Source organism: Oncorhynchus tshawytscha, linkage group LG02 (assembly GCF_018296145.1).
Source record: "Oncorhynchus tshawytscha isolate Ot180627B linkage group LG02, Otsh_v2.0, whole genome shotgun sequence".
NCBI classification, from domain to species: Eukaryota; Metazoa; Chordata; class Actinopteri; order Salmoniformes; family Salmonidae; genus Oncorhynchus; species Oncorhynchus tshawytscha.
In genome coordinates, this window is record NC_056430.1 from 31,043,600 (window position 1) to 31,063,418 (window position 19,819).

Consider the following 19,819-nt stretch of genomic DNA (forward strand, 5'->3'; position numbering starts at 1 on the left):
CCAGAGGAAATTTCTCCAAAAAGTACGTTCTTTGTCCCCATGTGCAGTTGCAAACCGTAGTCTGGCTTTTTTTATGGCAGTTTTGGAGCAGTGGCTTCTTCCTTGATGAGCGGCCTTTCAGGTTATGTCAATATATGACTTGTTTTACTGTGGATATAGATACTTTTGTACCTGTTTCCTCCAGCATCTTCACAAGGTCCTTTGCTGTTGTTCTGGGATTGATTTGCACTTTTCGCACCAAAGTACGATAATCTCTAGGAGACAGAATGCGTCTCCATCCTGAGCATTATGACAGCTGTGTGGTCCCATGGTGTTTATACTTGCGTACTATTGTTTGTACAGATGAACGTGGTACCTTCAGGCATTTGGAAATTGCTGTCAAGGATGAGCCAGACTTGTGGAGGTCTACAATTTTTTTTTCTGAGGTCTTGGCAGGTTTCTTTTGATTTTCCCATGATGTCAAGCAAAGAGGCACTGAGTTTGAAGGTAGGCCTTGAAATACATCCACAGGTACACCTCCAATTGACTCAAATGATGTCAATTAGCCTATCAGAAGCTTCGAAAGGCCTGGCATCATTTTCTGTAATTTTCCAAGCTGTTTAAAGGCACAGTCAACTTAGTGTATGTAAACTTCTGATCCACTGGAATTGTGATACAGTGAATAATAAGTGAAATAATCTGTCTGTAAACAATATTTGTGTCATGCACAAAGTAGATGCCCTAACCGACTTCAAAACTATAGTTTGTTAACAAGAAATTTGTGGAGTGGTTGAAAAACGAGTTTTAATGACTCCAACCTAAGTGTATGTAAACTTCCGACTTCAACTGTATATCAAATGATTATGTAAAATAAAATGTATGACAGCTTTTTTTTTTACAAACTTTTATTTATTTTACTATGTCAATATGTCTTTGTTAATGTGTTGGCACCAAAACAGAGTTAATTGAAAATGCCATTGTTGGTTAATGCTTTTTTAATTAATTAGGCTATTTTCTCTTTAACCATATGGTCTATCCACTAGAAACTCATGAACAATATGGACACAGATATAGAACATTTATACTATATATGAATACATTTAAAAGTTATTGAAGTATAAATTACCAAAGTTACCCAAGATTGCCATAGATGACATGTTAATTACCAAAATGACTAAATGTTCTGGTAACTTTGTTAAAATACTGGTAGCTGTGCAACCCTACTCGCACATGAAACACAGAGCTCGACATCACAAAACAACTAGTTAAATCTGTATAAAAAGTAGGTTGCCTTTATTAGAAGCCGGGAAACCAAAATGTCATCAACATCATTGTTGTCGTTAATACTTTAAGACCACAATATTGCCTTCATCATCATTACCATCATCGTCGCCACTCACTTTTCCACAACATGCAAAATATTCAACAGTTCAGCGTTCCCATTCCACAACACTGACAAAAGCTTCTCGGCGCAATCACCTGTAAGAATCACAATTTTGCTTACATTTACATTGCCAGTACAATTTAAGATACATAGAAAAAAACAAATGAAAAGCAATATAATGCAGGGATATTGAAGAAAGGATGGGAAAGAAATAGTAAATCCATTGTTTATCATGGTCATGTGTTCATGTTAAACAGGGGGATTCAAATCTGGGCCTGGAGGTACACAGCACTACTGGTTTCAATCCTTCCCGATTCAAACCTCCTACCATGTAAGAGAGTTCTCTGGCCAACCAGTGACATGAATCATTTGATTAACTAGCAGAAAAGAAGCCTAAAAGTATGGACCTTATAGCCCTGTGTGGGATCCCCTACTGCCTGGACACAGAAACCCCACACAGTACAAGCATTCAGGAACATGATACAAGCCTTATACTAAGATGACCAATCCAAATGAACTCCTAACCCTAAGGCCCATGTGGAGCCAAGGCTTGAATAGGCAATTTGGTAATCAATAACGTTTGATTTTTGTCATCAAAATTTGCTAATACCCATCTTTGATCTACAGAATTGCTTGGACCTATAGGGGCCAGTTTGGAGTTAGGCATATAAACACTTGTCCACTGCCGTCAGGAGGGTACCAGGGAAAGTGCACCAGAACCAAAGTTTGGTTTGGGTCTGCTGAAACATCTTCTAGGGCACATATTTGCAGTCTTGAGCGATTTGGTACTGGTCAGAACATCATTGGGTCTGACAGATAGGCCAAAAAATATATACATACAGTGGTCCCTTGGTATAATAACAGCTTTGATCTCAGTCAGCTAGGTCTTCTATTTCATTATTTTCTTTGATGACAGACGTCATCCTCTAATACTATGTTAGATCTATGGCTTCAGTTGGTCAACATCCGAGGCAGAGCACTCATTTGCGGAATTCCAAAGCGACCACTAGCCCCAACGCCCTAGGCACTCCTGTAGGCCGGGTGGAATCATTTCAGATCTACAGGTTTAGTATTCACACTAACATCCCTCCAATCCCCCTGTATTACGCCATACCGAGAGCCCCTCTAGTTTAGTAGTACCAAGGGAATATAAGGCAATAAGAAACCGAGTCAATCTTTAAGCACCCAAACTTGTTTTAATTACTAGTAGCTTTTATTCTCAGCGAAAACAATAATGAACCCACAGACCAAGAATGCTTTACAATACCATAGGTTTGGCTCAAAAATGTTTTCAACCCAGGGAGGAGTAACAAACATTCTCTTGCACTTATTTCATGCCTTCTCTTTCACTTCTGCCCATGTACACTCCTATTTGCAGATCTGAAACAACCGGAAAGGCATAAGCAGTGGTTTGACCTAGATTCCTTCATATAGAGTACCACAGTATGAGTCATAATACCTAGCGGTCAAAAAAGGAAATGGTTCCAATCGTTTTTCCACCATTCATTTCTCATAGTGGACTTTAGAAACACTTCAAATAAAATAAGGACTGTGTTTCGTGTAGACTTACCCTGGTGTGACGTTTTAATAACGGTGTGAATCTCTCTAGGACAATGTGACTTAATATATTGGCCTGTATTTACCCACCTAAAATTAAATGCTAATTAGCTGCAGCTAGTTTTTATTGGTTGTAGAGTGCAGAGGAGAGGTATAGAGAAAAACATATGCCGGCATCACTGACTACATCAACATACTGACTTCTTCTGTCTGAGGTGAATGAGCCGTGTGTGTGTGTGTGTGTGTGTGAGAGAGGGAAGGAGTAAGTATGAGCTGAGTGCAGGAGAGGGAGAGCGCGTGAGATGAGCGATAGAATGAGAGAAAAGGAGAAGAGTGGAACAGAAAGGAGTTGCTGGGTCTGCTCCCCCAGTCTGCCTAAACCCAGCAGAAAAACAGATGGATAGGGTCGACTTTTCTTTTTAAAATCAAGATACATTTTATTTATTTTCTTAAAAAACAAACATTACAAAAAATCTGAATAGAGAATTGAAACAAAAAAAAAAAAAAAAAAACACATTCATTTTAGGGGCTCTCAAAAAAACAACTCTCGATTCAATTAAAAAGGCTTGTGGATGCCTGGCACAAAGGGTTGAACATTGAAAGGATGCTCTGGCCATGCCAGGGTAGTGTGTGTGTTGGCATGGGTGTATGGTTTATGCTTGTGTCATGCCCAGCACAGATGCAGCCAAAATCTCAGAACCACAAACCAATGGTAGAGGGTCTAGGGTGAGGAAACACCAACCCCCCTGAGCGTGTGCTCCATCACAACCACACACTGGTAGTACCAGCACGCAGCAAACAAACAGGCTCTCTTAGGGCTGATCTAAGACCTGCTTCCATGACCCCCTCTCACGACATAATTAACCGTTTACAGCTCAGAGCAATCTCTCTGTCTAAAGCACAATAACACACTGCTACTCCAAAGTGATCTTCAACTCTGTTCCTTGTACTATGAATGTACTGTTATATTGAATATCATGTAAAAATGTGTTGGGTGTGCGCTGATTGTTATTTGTCCCGTGCCAATTATTCTGCCTATTTGCTTTAATAAAATCAAAACAATTGATCTCAAAGCACGACTGGACAGTTCTATATTCAATAACAAAACAAGTTTGTGTATGTGTTATAGTGAAGACACAGGGCCAGAGCTTAACTTCGGAGTAGGTGGAAATACAACAGCATTAATTCAACCAAGTTAACATTTAAAATAACAACCGTAAAACCTTCCTTAAAACATATTGTGTTTGAGAGTTTAAAAAGCACTTTGTCAGTGTCGGCACAGCGCTATGGGGTGAGTGGGCACAGGACCTAAGGGAGAACAATCTAACACGCTTACATATCCTCCCTCCGAGTCTCCAGTGTGGCCTTCTCTGATTAGTCAGCATTGGGCTGTAACTAAACCAATGGGTATTGTGGCACAGTGAATAAAATAAAAAAGTGCTTTGATTGGACAACAGCAGTCCACTGAGAAACCAGGATAGAGATGGAAACCCTAACCCAGACAGACCCAGGGCTCAGTAATCACTGATCTTTCACTACTGGATAGGTCAGGCAAGAGTTATACTACATAGCTTTCACCTATCCAGTCATGTCAGACCAGAGATTACATGGAGAGGGGAATGGAGAACTCAGCAGATAAAGAAAATGGCTAGAATATATATATATATATTTTTAATAGAAGGCTCACTTGCACACACATCAGCCTGCAGAAAGAAAAGGAATGACTCTACACTTCAAGCGACTGTTGAGGACAGATGTCCACTAGCACGGAGCTCTCAGAAAGGCAAACTAACAAAGCCCAAATAACTGTTTTCTGAGCTTCACACAGACTTGTGTAGGAAAGACTAATGCAGCCACTGTGGAGAGGGAGATGAAAAAGAGAAGAGAGGTGTGCCAGTAGAGGTGTAGCTGAGCAGAGGGGACAGGGATGGAGGAATGGGACATGTTCAGAGAGATGGAGTAAAATCTCACTTGTTCTTTCCTTCCATCCCTCACAGCCATATGGTATGCATGTTCTTATGCACACAGATACGATGTGCTCAGTCAGTCAGTCATTACGGGAAGCCAGACACTAAACAACAAACACTAAACAACAAATCCACATGAGGTTCAAACCATTGAGCCAGGCCACCAATGAAACCAAAATAAACTCTAAACCAAGAGAAACAAAAACTTGAGAAGGTAAAGAGAGGGAATGGGGAAGAGAGAGAGGTGGGACTTCTGTGGGTCTAGTCTTCCCCAGAGGGCACGTCCTCTTCCGATCCGTCCTCCTCTTCCTCCTCCTCCTCCTCCTCATCTTCCTTTTCCTTCTTCTCCTTCCCGGGTGCCTCCTTTGTTTTCTTGGGAGTGGGGGAGGAGTCCTTCTTCACCACCTCCTCCTCCTCCTCTTCCTCCAGGGGGCTCTCCGGCTCCTCCTCTTCCTCCTCTTTGGGCGAGCTCTTCTCCAGGGCCTTGGCAGCACTGGGGCGACCTTTACCCTTTCCTTTCATTGGGCTGGGGGTCACTGGGGGAGGAGAGACACACAAAGTTATGAATACACATTCATTCAATGAAGTTATGAGGCTGGGAAGATACTTACACATTATCTGAAAAAAAGCATATAACAACCGATGCTTGCAGTTCTGAAGAATATGGGTGATTGATTCATGGTGAGCGGTCCTACCAGTGGCCTTTAGTCGTGGTTTGGGGGATTTCTTTTCCTTCCTTTCTGGCCGGCTCCGTTTGATCACCTTCTTGCTGCTCCTCTTGCTCTTGGAGCGGCCATAGTCACTATCATCATCATCCTCAACCATGAAGTCTTCATCACTGCCCGACTCATCAGCTAGAGAGAGGAGGACGAGGTGGTGATTATTGGTCATTTCACCTGACAAATACACTACATGGCCAAAAGTATGTGGTCACCTGCTCGTCAAACATCTCATTCCAGAATCATGGGCATTAATATGTAGTTGGTCCCCCCTTTGCTGCTGTAACAGCCACCAGTCTTCTGGGAGGCTTTGCACTAGATGTTTGAACATTGCTGCGGCGACTTGCTTCCATTCAGTCAAACGAGCATTAGTGAGGTCGGGCACTGACGTTGGGCGATTAGGCCTGGCTCGCTGTTGACATTACAATTCATCCCAAAGGTGTTCACTGGGGTTGAAGTCAGGGCTCTGTGCAGGCCAGTCAAGTTCTTACACATCGATCTTGACAAACCATTTCTGTATGGACCTTCCTTTGTGCACAGGGGGCATTGTCATGCTGAAACAAGAAAGGGCCTTCCCCAAACGGTTGCCACAAAGTTGGGAAGCACTCAATCTAGAATGTCATTGAACGCTACAGCGTTAAGATTTCCCTTCACTGGTACTAAGGGGCCTGAACCATGAAAAACAGCCACAGACCATTATTCCTCCTCCACCAAACTTTACCGTTGGCACGATACATTCAGCCAGGTAGCATTTGCCTGTTCATCCACCAAATCCAGATTTGTCCGTTGGACTGCCAGATGGTGAAGCATGATTCATCACTCCAGAGAACGCGTTTCCATTGCTCCAGTCCAATGGCGGCGAGCTTTACACCACTCCAGACGGCGCTTGGCATTGCGCATGGTTAGCTTAGACATGTGTGCGGTTGCACGGCCATGGAAACCAATTTCTTGAAGCTCCCGACGAACCGTTCTTTGGAACTCGGTAGTGAGTGTTGAAACCGAGGACAGGCCATTTTTACACGCCACAGCACTCGGCAATCCCGTTCTGTGAGCTTGTGTGGTCTATCAATTTACGGCTGAGCAGTTGATGCTCCCAGACTTTTCCACTTCCCAATAACTTACAGTTGACCGGGGTAGATCTAGCAGAGCAGAAATTTTACAAACTGACTTGTTGGAAAGGTGGCATCCTATGGTGGTGCAACGTTGAAAGTCACTGAGCTCTTCAGAATGGGCCATTCTATTGCAAATGGTTGTCTATGGAGATTACATGGATTTGACAATATTTCAACATTATTTTCCTCTAGTTTGCAGTTTATTTTTATTTTATTTTACTAGGCAAGTCAGTTAAGAACAAATTCTTATTTTCAATGACGGCCTAGGAACAGTGGGTTAACTGCCTGTTCGGGGGCAGAACGACAGATTTGTACCTTGTCAGCTTGGGGATTCGAACTTGCAACCTTTCGGTTACTAGTCCAACGCTCTAACCGCTAGGCTACCCTGCCGCCCCAATATGCACACACAAACTACCGTTCAAAAGTTTGGGGTCACTTGGAAATGTCCTTGTTTTTGAAGAGCACATTTTTTGTCCATTAAAATATAAAATTGATCAGAAATACAGTGTAGACATTGTTAATGTTTTAAATGACCATTGTAGCTGGAAATGGCTGATTTTTACATAGGCGTACAGAGGCCCATTACCAGCCACCATCACTCCTGTGTTCCAATGGCACATTGTGTTAGCTAATCTAAGTATATCATTAGAAAACCCTTTTGCAATTATGTTAGCATAGCTGAAAACTGTTGTCATGATTAAAGAAGCAAGAAAACTGACCTTCTTTAGATAAGTTGAGTATCTGTAGCATCAGCATTTGTGAGTTTGATTACAGGCTCAAAATGGCCAGAAACAAAGGACTTTCTTCTGAAACTCGTCAAGTCTATTCCTATTCTGAGAAATGAAGGCGAGAAAACTGCCAAGAAACTGAAGACCTTCATAGAACAGCGCAAACTGTCTCTAACCAGAATAAAAGTAGTGGGAGGCCCTGGTGCACAACTGAGCAAGAGGAAAGTACATTAGAGTGTCTAGTTTGAGATGGACGCCTCAAATCCTCAACTGGCAGCTTCAATAGATAGTACCCGCAAAACACCATTCTCAACGTCAACAGCGAAGTGGCGACTCCAGGATGCTGGCCTTCTAGGCAGAGTTGCAAAGAAAAAGCCATATCACAGACTGGCCAATAATGTAAAACATTTATACGTGTTAACCCTCGCAAGGCTGCCGGCCCAGAAGGCATCCCTAGCCGCGTCCTCAGAGCATGCGCAGACCAGCTGGCTGGTGTGTTTACAGACATATTCAATCAATCCTTATCCCAGTCTGCTGTTCCCACATGCTTCAAGAGGGCAACCATTGTTCCTGTTCCCAAGAACGCTAAGGTAACTAAACTAAATGACTATCGCCCCGTAGCACTCACTTCTGTCATCATCAAGTGCTTTGAGAGACTAGTCAAGGACCATATCACCACCCTATCTGACACCCTAGACCCACTCCAATAGGTCAAATCAAATCAAATTTTATTTGTCACATACACATTGTTAGCAGATGTTAATGCGAGTGTAGCGAAATGCTTGTGCTTCTAGTTCCGACAATGCAGTAATAACGAGCAAGTAATCTAACTAACAATTCCAAAAAAAACTACTGTCATACACAGTGTAAGGGGATAAAGAATATGTACATAAGGATATATGAATGAGTGATGGTACAGAGCAGCATAGGCAAGATACAGTAGATGATATCCAGTATATACATATGAGATAAGTATGTAAACCAAGTGGCATAGTTAAAGTGGCTAGTGATACATGTATTACATAAGGATGTCGATCAGTATCAACGTATGCATATGAGATGAACAATGTAGGGTAAGTAACATTATATAAGGTAGCATTGTTTAAAGTGGCTAGTGATATATTTACATCATTTCCCATCAATTCCCATGATTAAAGTGGCTGGAGTAGAGTCAGTGTCATTGACAGTGTGTTGGCAGTAGCCACTCAATGTTAGTGGTGGCTGTTTAACAGTCTGATGGCCTTGAGATAGAAGCTGTTTTTCAGTCTCTCGGTCCCAGCTTTGATGCACCTGTACTGACCTCGCCTTCTGGATGGCAGCGGGGTGAACAGGCAGTGGCTCGGGTGGTTGATGTCCTTGATGATCTTTATGGCCTTCCTGTAGCATCGGGTGGTGTAGGTGTCCTGGAGGGCAGGTAGTTTGCCCCGGTGATGCGTTGTGCAGACCTCACTACCCTCTGGAGAGCCTTACGGTTGAGGGCGGTGCAGTTGCCATACCAGGCGGTGATACAGCCCGCCAGGATGCTCTCGATTGTGCATCTGTAGAAGTTTGTGAGTGCTTTTGGTGACAAGCCGAATTTCTTCAGCCTCCTGAGGTTGAAGAGGCGCTGCTGCGCCTTCCTCACGATGCTGTCTGTGCGAGTGGACCAATTCAGTTTGTCTGTGATGTGTATGCCGAGGAACTTAAAACTTGCTACCCTCTCCACTACTGTTCCATCGATGTGGATGGGGGGGTGTTCCCTCTGCTGTTTCCTGAAGTCCACAATCATCTCCTTAGTTTTGTTGACGTTGAGTGTGAGGTTATTTTCCTGACACCACACTCCGAGGGCCCTCACCTCCTCCCTGTAGGCCGTCTCGTCCACAGACGACGCAATCGCAATGACACTGCGATAACCCATCTGGAGAAGATGAATACCTATGTCATCGACTACAGCTCAGCATTTAACACCATAGTACATTCCAAACTCGTCATTAAGCTCGAGACCCTGGGTTTCGACCCCACCCTGTGCAACTGGGTCCTGGACATTCTGACAGGCCACCCCCAGGTGGTGAGGGTAGGAAACACCATCTCCACCCCGCTGATCCTAAACACTGGGGACTCACAAGGGTGCATTCTCAGCCCTCTCCTGTACTCCCTGTTCACCCATGACTGCATGGCCAGGCACGTCTCCAACTCAATCAAGTTTACAGTGGCAGGCTTGATTACCAACAACAACGAGACGGCCTACAGGGAGGAGGTGAGGGCCCTCGGAGTGTGGTGTCAGAAAAATAACCTCACACTCAATGTCAACAAAACAAAGGAGATGATTGTGGACTTCAGGAAACAGCACAGGGAGCACCCCTCACACTCAATGTCAACAAAACAAAGGAGATGATTGTAGACTTCAGGAAACAGCACAGGGAGCACCCCTCTCGGGACATCGACGGGACAGTAGTGGAGAAGGTGGAAAGCTTTAAGTTCCTCGGCATACACATCACGGACAAACTGAAAAGGTCCACCCACACAGACAGTGGGGTGAAGGCGCAATAACACCTCAGGAGGTTGAAGAAATTTGGCTTGTCACCTAAAACACTCAAACTTTTACAGATGCACAACCGAGAGCATCCTGTCGGGATGTATCACCGCCTGGTACGGCAACTGCACCGCCCACAACTGTAAGGCTCTCCAGAGGGTAGTAAGGTCTGCACAACGCATCACCGGGGGCAAACTACCTACTCTCCAGGACACTTACACCATCCGATGTTACAGGAAGGCCAAAAAGATCATCAAGGACAACAACCACCTGAGCCACTGCCTGTTCACCCCGCTATCATCCAGAAGGCGAGGTCAGTACAGGTGCATCAAAGCAGGGGCCGAGAGACTGAAAAACAGCTTCTATCTCAAGGCCATCAGACTGTCAAACAGCCATCACTAACATTGAGTGGCTGCTGCCAACATACTGACTCAAATCTCTAGCCACTTTAATAATTAAAAATGGGATGTAATAAATATATCACTAGTCACTTTAAACAATGCCACATTATATAATGTTTACATACCCTACATTACTCATCTCATATGTATATACTGTACTCTATACCATCTACTGCATCTTGCCTATGCCATTCGGCCATCGCTCATCCATATATTTATATGTACATATTCTTATTCATTCATTTATTCTTGTGTGTATATGGTAGTTGTTGTGAAATTGTTCAGATTCCTTGTTAGATATTACTGCATGGTTTGAATTAGAAGCACAAGCATTTCACTACACTCACATTAACATCTGCTAACCATGTGTATGTGACCAATAAAATTTGATTTGAAAAAGAAAAGATTAATACGGGCAAAAAAACAGACACTGGACAGAGGAACTCTGCCTAGTAGACCAGCATCCCGGAGTCGCCTCTTCACTGTTGATGTTGAGACTGGACAGAGGAACTCTGCCTAGTAGACCAGCATCCCGGAGGCCACTGCATCCCTAGTAGACCAGCATCCCGGAGTCGCCTCTTCACTGTTGATGCTGAGACTGCCTAGTAGGCCAGCATCCCGTTTTGATGTTGAGACTGGTGTTTTGCGGGTACTATTTAATGAAGCTGCCAGTTGAGGACTTGTGAGGCATCTGTTTCTCAAACTAGACACTCTAATGTACTTGTCCTCTTGCTCAGTAGTGCACCGGGGCCTCCCACTCCTATTCTGGTTAGTGACAGTTTGCTCTGTTCTGTGAAGGGAGTTGTACACAGCGTGGTACGAGATCTTCAGTTTCTTGGCAATTTCTCGCAAGGAATAGCGTTCATTACTCAGAACAAGAATAGACTGATGAGTTTCAGAAGAAAGTCCTTTGTTTCTGGCCATTTTGTTCCTGTAATCGAACCCACAAATGCTGATGCTCCAGATACTGAACTAGTCTAAAGAAGGCCAGTTTTCTTGCTTCTTTAAATCAGGACAACAGTTTTCAGCTATGCTAATAATTGTAAAAGGGTTTTCTAATTATCAATTAGCCTTTTAAAGTGATAAACTTGGATTAGCTAACACAACATGCCATTGGAACACAGGAGTGATGGTTGCTGATAAATGGGCCTCTGTATGCCTATGTACATATTCCACAAAACATTTTTTGAAAGAAATCTGTCGTTTCCAGCTACAATAGTCATTTACAACATTAACAATGTCTACACTGTATTTCTGATCGATTTGATGTTATGAAAAAATAAGTGCTTTTCTTTTAAAAACAAGGACATTTCTAAGTGACCCCAAACTTTTGAATGTTAGTGTGTGTATATACATTTTTAAAAATCGTGAGAACCACAAGACATTTTGTGATAATATCGTGATAATACCGTATCTTGAGGCCCCTGGTAATTCCAAGCCCAAGATGTACTCTTAAGGAGCCTAATGTTACCGTTACTCCTAAAGGTTCAAGGACCTTGTTATTTTCAGCGGTAGACTGGCTCTGGCAGGCAAAACAGATAAATACATCTAAACGCAAATCGATTCTCAATTGTGATACGGTTCTAGAACCATAAATCACTTTAATTTCATATTACATGAAAATAATTTCACAAATGCAAAATACACACTTAAAGGCCAGCCTTATCACGTTTGAGGCCAACAGTATTTTTCTGTTACACACAGGTATCCGGTATGGAACGCCTTTTGGGTCTTTGCCTGTCAAAAAAGTTACACGTCAAATAACACAATATTATAGAATGTTGTGTGTGCTGAATTTTCACGTGCAAGGCAAGCGCCAACACTATCAGTAGCACTGTCAGAGCTGTACACAAGCGCACACCGGCCACAAACGATGTGTTTACAATACCGCACTGGTAATAAGGACGTATTTATTCGCCCGCAACTTCTGGGGTAGCTAGCTAGCAATGACCAGTAGAAACTGCAGTAATTTTAATTATTCTGATATCAGAATCCTTGTGAGTAAGTATTAGCTAGGTAGACACTTGTTGTTCGCCTATTGAAATTGTACTTCAGCTCATGAAAATAAATAGCTAGCCAGCTACTTAACCCGGTTGACCAAAGCTAACGTTATATGCAGCCAGCTAGCTTCATCTGGCTAGTGAGGCTCAACCGGACCAGGATCTGTTGTGAAGCTTGCCTAATCTTTATTGTGGCTCAATAGTGGAATTTGCAGATTGCCTTCAAAATAAAAGTACCTCTTTGAAAGTGATGGTTACAATTGGTGGAATCATGCCATATTTATACTAGATCATGTTAAACAAGGTTGGAAGTGAAGCAATGGAATGGGGGTATCAATCTACTCGGTGACACCCACAGAACACAACTTAAGAGTTTACGCAAATGTTAGCGTTGTAGCTCTTATTGCGGGAGTGACTGTGTGAAATGACCTACCCAGTCAGCCTATTGTGTGCATTGACATTCATATTGCACTGTACAGCTTTACCTAAGGATAGAGGATCAATGAAATGGGAAATCAGTCTACTCAATACCATAGAGATTTTTCTCCAACGTCCTCCTCAGAATTATCAGACTCCAAAACATCCATGCACTATTGTTTCTCCTCAGGAATAGTGTTCAATACACATTGGTTGACAATAACTGTTGCTCAATTCACAGTTGTTTCAGAGTTCCGCAGTCACATGCTGACCAGACATGTCGCGTGTGCTTCAAAATAAATGTAGAAATCCATGTTATTCAATTATTGCACCCACACTGCTCGCGCCCGCCAACGAGCATCTGCGATGCCAAGGGCTAAAATAGAAGTCATTCCTATTTCTGACGCAGATCGTGCTGCAAGTCCTGCCTCTACAATCTCCTCATTGGTTTATAGAAGCAGGTACCCACGTGCCATCTCATTGGTTATACCCACGTGGGTGATTGAAAAACAAAATGTTTTGTTGGTCATTGTGGTAATACAATGTAAGTGTAGATGCCAATCACCATATAAATTCAAAGATGAAAAAGCCTGGAAGGAGGAGAGATGACTAGAAACGATTCAGTTGGCCGTTTTATGTGTGGATTAATTATCGGAGTAGAGGACCTTGATGCATCTCAGGTAAAATAACTCAAATGTTTATATCCCGGGACAAATTAGCTAGCAAGTGCAAGCTAACTAGCTAAATTGCCATACATGTTGAATGCTTTTGGACCTGTCCCCAAGTTAATGTAATTGGTTCAGAGTTTTTGATATTTTAACCTGCGTGTCATGATCGTGTTTGTTATAGGGGGACAAAATACATTTATGCATAATAGCGCACGGTGGTGCACGCACGCAGCCGGTTTGGGTTCCGTGTAAGAGCTACGACGCTAATGTTCTCTGGGTGTTACTGAGTAGACTGATACCCCATGTCATTGATCCACTATCCATAGGTAAGGCTGTACAGTGAAATAAGTATGCCCCTAATGCAATTCTAAAGTCTAATACATCCACTGAGATTTAAACAAATCAAATTTTATTTGTCACATACACATGGTTAGCAGATGTTAATGCGAGTGTAGCGAAATGCTTGTGCTTCAAGTTCCGACCATGGAGTAATATCTAACAAGTAATCTAGCCTAACAATTTCACAACAACTACCTTATACGCATACACAAGTATAAAGGAATGAATACATACATAAAAATATATAAATGAGTGATGGCCGAACGGCATAAGCAAGATGCAGTAGATGGTATAGAGTACAGTATATACATATGAGATGAGTAATGTAAGGTATGTAAACATTATATAAAGTGGCATAGTTTAAAGTGGCTAGTGATACATTTATTACATTAATTTTGGCTAGAGTTGAGTCAGTATGTTGGCAGCAGCCACTCAATGTTAGTGATGGCTGTTTAACAGTCTGATGTCCTTGAGATAGAAGCTGTTTTTCAGTCTCTCGGCCTCTGCTTTCATGTACCTGTACTGACCTCGCCTTCTGGATGATAGCGGGGTGAACCGGCAGTAGCTCGGGTGGTTGTTGTCCTTGATCTTTTTGGCCTTCCTGTGACATCGGGTGGTGTAGGTGTCCTGGATGGCAGGTAGTTTGCCCTCGGTGAAGCGTTGTGCAGACCTCACTACTGTCTGGAGAGCTTTATGGTTGTGAGCGGAGCAGTTGCCGTACCAGGCGGTGATACAGCCCGACAGGATGCTCTCGATTGTGCATCTGTAAAAGTTTGTGAGTGCTTTTTGGTGACAAGCCAAATTTCTTCAGCCTCCTAAGGTTGAAGAGGCGCTGCTGCACCTTCTTCACCACTCTGTCTGTGTGGGTGGACCTTTTCAGTTTGTCCGTGATGTGTATGCCGAGGAACTTAAAACTTACTACCCTCTCCACTACTGTCCCGTCGATGTGGATAGGGGGGTGCTCCCTGTGCTGTTTCCTGAAATCCACGATCATCTCCTTTGTTTTGTTGACATTGGGTGTGAGGTTATTTTTCTGACACCACACTCCGAGGGCCCTCACCTCCTCCCTGTAGGCCATCTTGTTGGTAATCAAGCCTACCACTGTAGTGTCTTCTGCAAACTTAATGATTGAGTTGGAGGCGTGCATGGCCACGCAGTCATGGGTTAACAGGGCGTACAGGAGAGGGCTGAGAATGTGCCCTTGTGGGGCCCTAGTGTTGAGGATCAGCGGGGTGGAGATGTTACCTACCCTCACCACCACCTCAGCATTTAACACCATAGTACACTCCAAACTCATCATTAAGCTCGAGACCCTCACCACCACACCTCAGGAAGTCCAGAACCCAGTTGCACAGGGCTGGCAGGGTCTCTAGCTTAATGATGAGTTGAGGGTACTATGGTGTTAAATGCTGAGCTGTCATTGATTTACAGCATTCTTACATAGGTATTCCTCTTGTCCAGATGGGTTAGGGCAGTGTGCAGTATGATTGCGTTGTCTGTGGACCTATTGGGGCGGTAAGCAAATTGGAGTGGGTCTAGGGTGTCAGGTAGGGTGGAGGTGATATGGTCCTTGACTAGTCTCTCAAAGCACTTCATGATGACAGAGGTGAGTGCTACAGGGCAGTAGTCATTTAGCTCAGTTACCTTAGCGTTCTTGGGAACAGGAACAGTGGTTGCCCTCTTGAAGCATGTGGGAACAGCAGACTGGGATAAGGATTGATTGAATATGTCCGTGAACACAGCAGCAAGCTGGTCTGCGCATGCTCTGAGGACGTGGCCGGGAATGCCGTTTGGGCCTGCAGCCTCGCGAGGGTTAACACGTTTAAATGTTTTACTCACGTTGGCTGCAGTGAAGGAGAGCCTACAGGCTTTGGTAGCGGGCCGTGTCAGTGGCACTGTATTGTCCTCAAAGCGAGCAAAGAAGTTGTTTAGTCTGTCTGGGAGCAAGACATCGTGGTCTGCGACAGGGCTGGTTTTTGTTTTGTAGTCCGTGATTGACTGTAGACCATGCCACATACCTCTCGTGTCTGAGCTGTTGAATTGCGACTCCACTTTGTCTCTATACTGATGCTTAGCTTGTTAGATTGCCTTGCGGAAGGAATTGCTACACTGTTTGTATTTGGTCATGTTTCCAGTCACCTTGCCCTGATTAAAAGCAGTGCTTCGAACTTTCAGTTTTGCGCGAATGCTGCCATTAATCCACGGTTTCTCGTTGGGGAATGTTTTACTAGACACTACGGGTACAACATCACCGATGCACTTGTTAATAAACTCGCTCGCCGAATCAGCGTGTTCATCAATGTTGTTGTTCGACGCTATGCGGAACATATCCCAGTCCACGTGATCGAAGCAATCTTGAAGCGTGGAATCCGATTGGTCGGACCAGCGATGAACAGACCTGAGCACGGGTGCTCCCTGTTTTAGTTTCTGTCTATAGGCTGGGAGCAACAAAATGGAGTCTTGGTCAGCTTTTCCGAAAGGAGGGCGGGGGAGGGCTTTATATGCGTCGCAGAATTTAGAATAACAATGATCCAGGGTTTTGCCAGCCCGGGTCGTGCAATCGATATGCTGGTAAAATATAGGGAGCCTTGTTTTCACATTAGCCTTGTTAAAATCCCCAGCTACAATAAATGCAGCCTCAGGATATGTGGTTTCCAGTTTACATAGAGTCAAATGAAGTTCTTTCAGGGCCGTCGATGTGTCTGCTTGGGGGAGAATATACACGACTGTGATTATGATCGAAGAGAATTCTCTTGGTAGATAATCAGGTGAACAGAAGGACTTGAGTTTCTGTATGTTATCACACCACATCTTGTTAATCATAAGGCATACACCCTCGCCCTTCTTCTTACCAGAGAGATGCTTGTTTCTGTCGGCACAATGCGTGAAGAAACCAGGTGGCTGTACCGACTCCGATAGCGTGTCTCGAGTGAGCCATGTTTCCATGAAACAAAGAATGTTACAGTCTCTAATGTCTCTCTGGAAGGCAACCCTTACTCGGATTTCATCAACCTGGTTGTCAAGAGACTGGACATTGGCAAGTAGTAGGCTCGGGGGTGGTGGGCGGTGTGCCCGTCTACGGAGCCTGACCAGAAGACCGCTCCGTCTGCCCCTTCTGCGGCGCCGTTGTTATGGATCGCTGGCTGGGATCCAATCCATTGTCCTGGGTGATGGACCAAACAGAGGATCCGCTTCGGGAAAGTTGTATTCCTGGTCGTAATGTTGGTGAGTTGACGTCACTCTTATATCCAATAGTTCCTCCTGACTGTATGTAATAAAACCTAAGATTTCCTGGGGTAACAATGTAAGAAATAACATATTAAAAAAAATACTGCATAGTTTCCTAGGAACACGAAGCGAGGCAGCCATCTCTGTCAGCGCCGAAACTTAACAAAAAGTATTTTGTTGATTTTCTATAACATTCCAACCTCATGGCATAATTGTACTATTTATTTGCATCACTGTCAATGGCATAATTTAATTTGGAAGGCTAACAGCAAAGTCCACTATTGTGGCTAATCCTTATTGTGGCTAGCTTCACATAGATGGGTCCCGACCACCATTAATCAAATAAAAACCATCTTATAAATGAAGGTCATTTTAGATGACGACACCTAGTTATATAGTTAGCTAGCTAACTAACTACAGCTACTGAAACAGGTTGTCGTTTTGCTATGTTTTTGGGGAAGAACATTGTTTGCAGCCATCAGCTAGCTAGCTTTTTATGAGCAGCACTGTAGGTGCGCGAGATAACTTTACCAGCATATGTATCGATGAATCGTTGTGACATATGAAATACGGGTGATAGTGTAATCAATGTGTAATAACTACGTAAAAAAATTATGAACGCGTTAAATTATTATGTGACGTGCAGTCATATTCAGGTCCTGATTGGTCAAAATTTTTATTTTGACGTGTATCCTTTTTGACATGCAAAGACCCAAACGGCGTTCCATAATTTGGATCATGCTAGATAGCTAATTAGCACAGGTGGTCCCTCGGTCTTCCATAAACAGGCGCTGTAACATGGAGATATGGCCTGTGGGAACACTAACCCTATCAAAGGTGTCTCCATTAAACTTTTTTATGATTTACGCTATATGAAAGATAAAGGTCCTTATGCTTCCAAAATCGTGCATCAAGCGATGCGTGTTAATGTTCAAACCGAACATCGGGGTTCTTAAAAAAACTCCCCCTATACAGAAGACGTCTTCGTAAGGCTGGGCGGTATACTGTATTTTACATTATAGCGGTAATGATGCACGAACCTGTTTGGGTTTTTAGCTTACCTTCTACAACGGGATTTGAATGTTTGGTTTGTTAAATGGAATATGCTGTGTGTACCTCCACTTTTATAGTTTACTTCGCTAATTGAGTAATCTCTCCAAATGCAGCTTTCCACACAGAATTAGCCCCGCCACGTCACTCAAGGAAAGCATTTCTTATTCATCGATCCCAAGACACTTGCGTTCAGTCTGCATGGTCATTTCAGCACATACGATGTTGATGACAATGACATTTTCACTTTGCTTCTTAATATAAATCCACTGGCTTACTACAATTACCTTATTCGTTTGTGTTTCTTACATCTGCAAACAGCTAGTTTGTATTTTCTTGAAGTTGAATTGAACAGTATAAAACAATCAGAAATAAGAAAGACCCATTTAAATCACATAGAATATGTGTTGCCACCCCAGGGTCACGCACTAAGCAAATTTTATACAGCAAATTATTTAAAAATAATAATACCGTGATATTATATTTTGGCCATATTGCCCAGGCCTATGCCTTCAATTCAAATACTTATTTGTAATGTAATGGAACAGAGTCATGATCAAGGGTTAGGTCCGGGTAGGCCCGTTTTGCTTTGAGTGGTTGACTTACGGTCTGCGAAGGCCTCCTCCTTGTCTTCACGTTCCTCGTCCTCACTGCCGCCGTCTCCCAGCAAGATCTCTCTCTGTTTAGACACAGCCTTGGTGGCGGCCTGGCGCACTGTACGCACCTTACGACTCACCTCCTCATCACTGTCATCTAACATACAGAGTAGCCAGGTTATAACACACAGTCATATTATAACTGGCGTACACACTGACACCTCAGTGTATGAGTCTTACCTGTGGGTCGTTTTCTCTTGGGTGTCCTCTTAGTGGGCTTTGCCACCTTGGCTGTCTTTCCCTTTTTGCCTCGTTTAGCTTCGTAGTCGCTCCCTCCATCCTCCTCATCTTCCTCTCCAAAGTCGTTGTCTTCATCACTGCCAAAGTCATCTGCAACCAAACAGAAAAACATTAGCAGTAGCCCGGTCACATAACTCCTGGCCACTAGCCTGGTCCCCTTCCCATAGCCCTAGTCCCCTTCCCATAGCCCTAGTCCCCTTCCCATAGCCCTAGTCCCCTTCCCATAGCCCTAGTCCCCTTCCCATAGCCCTAGTCCCCTTCCGTCCTTGATAGTGTTTTCCATTAGCCCCGGGTCGGCTAAACCAGCCAGTCACAGACGATTTTCTACTTTGATTTCATATTAACTAGGTTACTTTCCATTTAAAAAGTTTCAAGTCACTTTTCTGTCGAGCACTCTCCCGCTAGAATGAACGATATGCATCTTCTAGTGATCTATTTGTCAGTCACAAAGCGAGCGATATCAGGGAACTCAGTCTGCCGCCTGTCCCGCCTCCGGTACAATTTGATTGCGCTGTGGTTGGTTGCAGTCAAATGTCTTTACACGGAGGGAGAGCATGATGTTTGTAAATGTGCACATCCCATGTAATGTAAGTGGTAATGATGAGTCAAAATTTACTTAGCCCAATTATTAATCAAATATTTGCAGCATTTTGCCAAAAATGGACTACATCAAGATCTGGGATTCCCAGGCAGATCCAGATATTTGTGTTTTATCAGAAACATGGTTAACTGAAATAAATGTGGATTCTGAGGTTACTATTGATGGTCTTAGAGTACTCGTGCTGATAAAACGGGCAAAGGTGGCGGTGTTGCCATCTATACAAAAAGTCCCCTTCCTGTGTCTCTTAAAGGCGACTTCCAA

The 19,819-nt window shown here is 43.5% G+C and overlaps 1 protein-coding gene across 2 annotated transcripts in view; it reads right to left on the bottom strand.

Moving 5' to 3' along the window:
* Positions 1–1,244: 1,244 nt before the first annotated feature.
* The window catches only part of nucks1a (nuclear casein kinase and cyclin-dependent kinase substrate 1a), a 35,681-nt gene continuing 17,106 nt past the window's right edge, over positions 1,245–19,819 (bottom strand). Inside the window, exons 5-8 of one of the 2 annotated variants that reach the window (XM_024378760.2) lie at positions 18,898–19,047; positions 18,668–18,814; positions 5,583–5,741; positions 1,245–5,423 (exon numbers count right to left, since the gene is read on the bottom strand). In XM_024378760.2, the coding sequence (XP_024234528.1) occupies positions 5,149–5,423; positions 5,583–5,741; positions 18,668–18,814; positions 18,898–19,047 (731 nt within the window). In that variant the 3' untranslated portion in view covers positions 1,245–5,148. The remainder of the gene's footprint in view (positions 5,424–5,582; positions 5,742–18,667; positions 18,815–18,897; positions 19,048–19,819) is intronic. The other variant, XM_024378768.2, reaches the window with a different exon arrangement.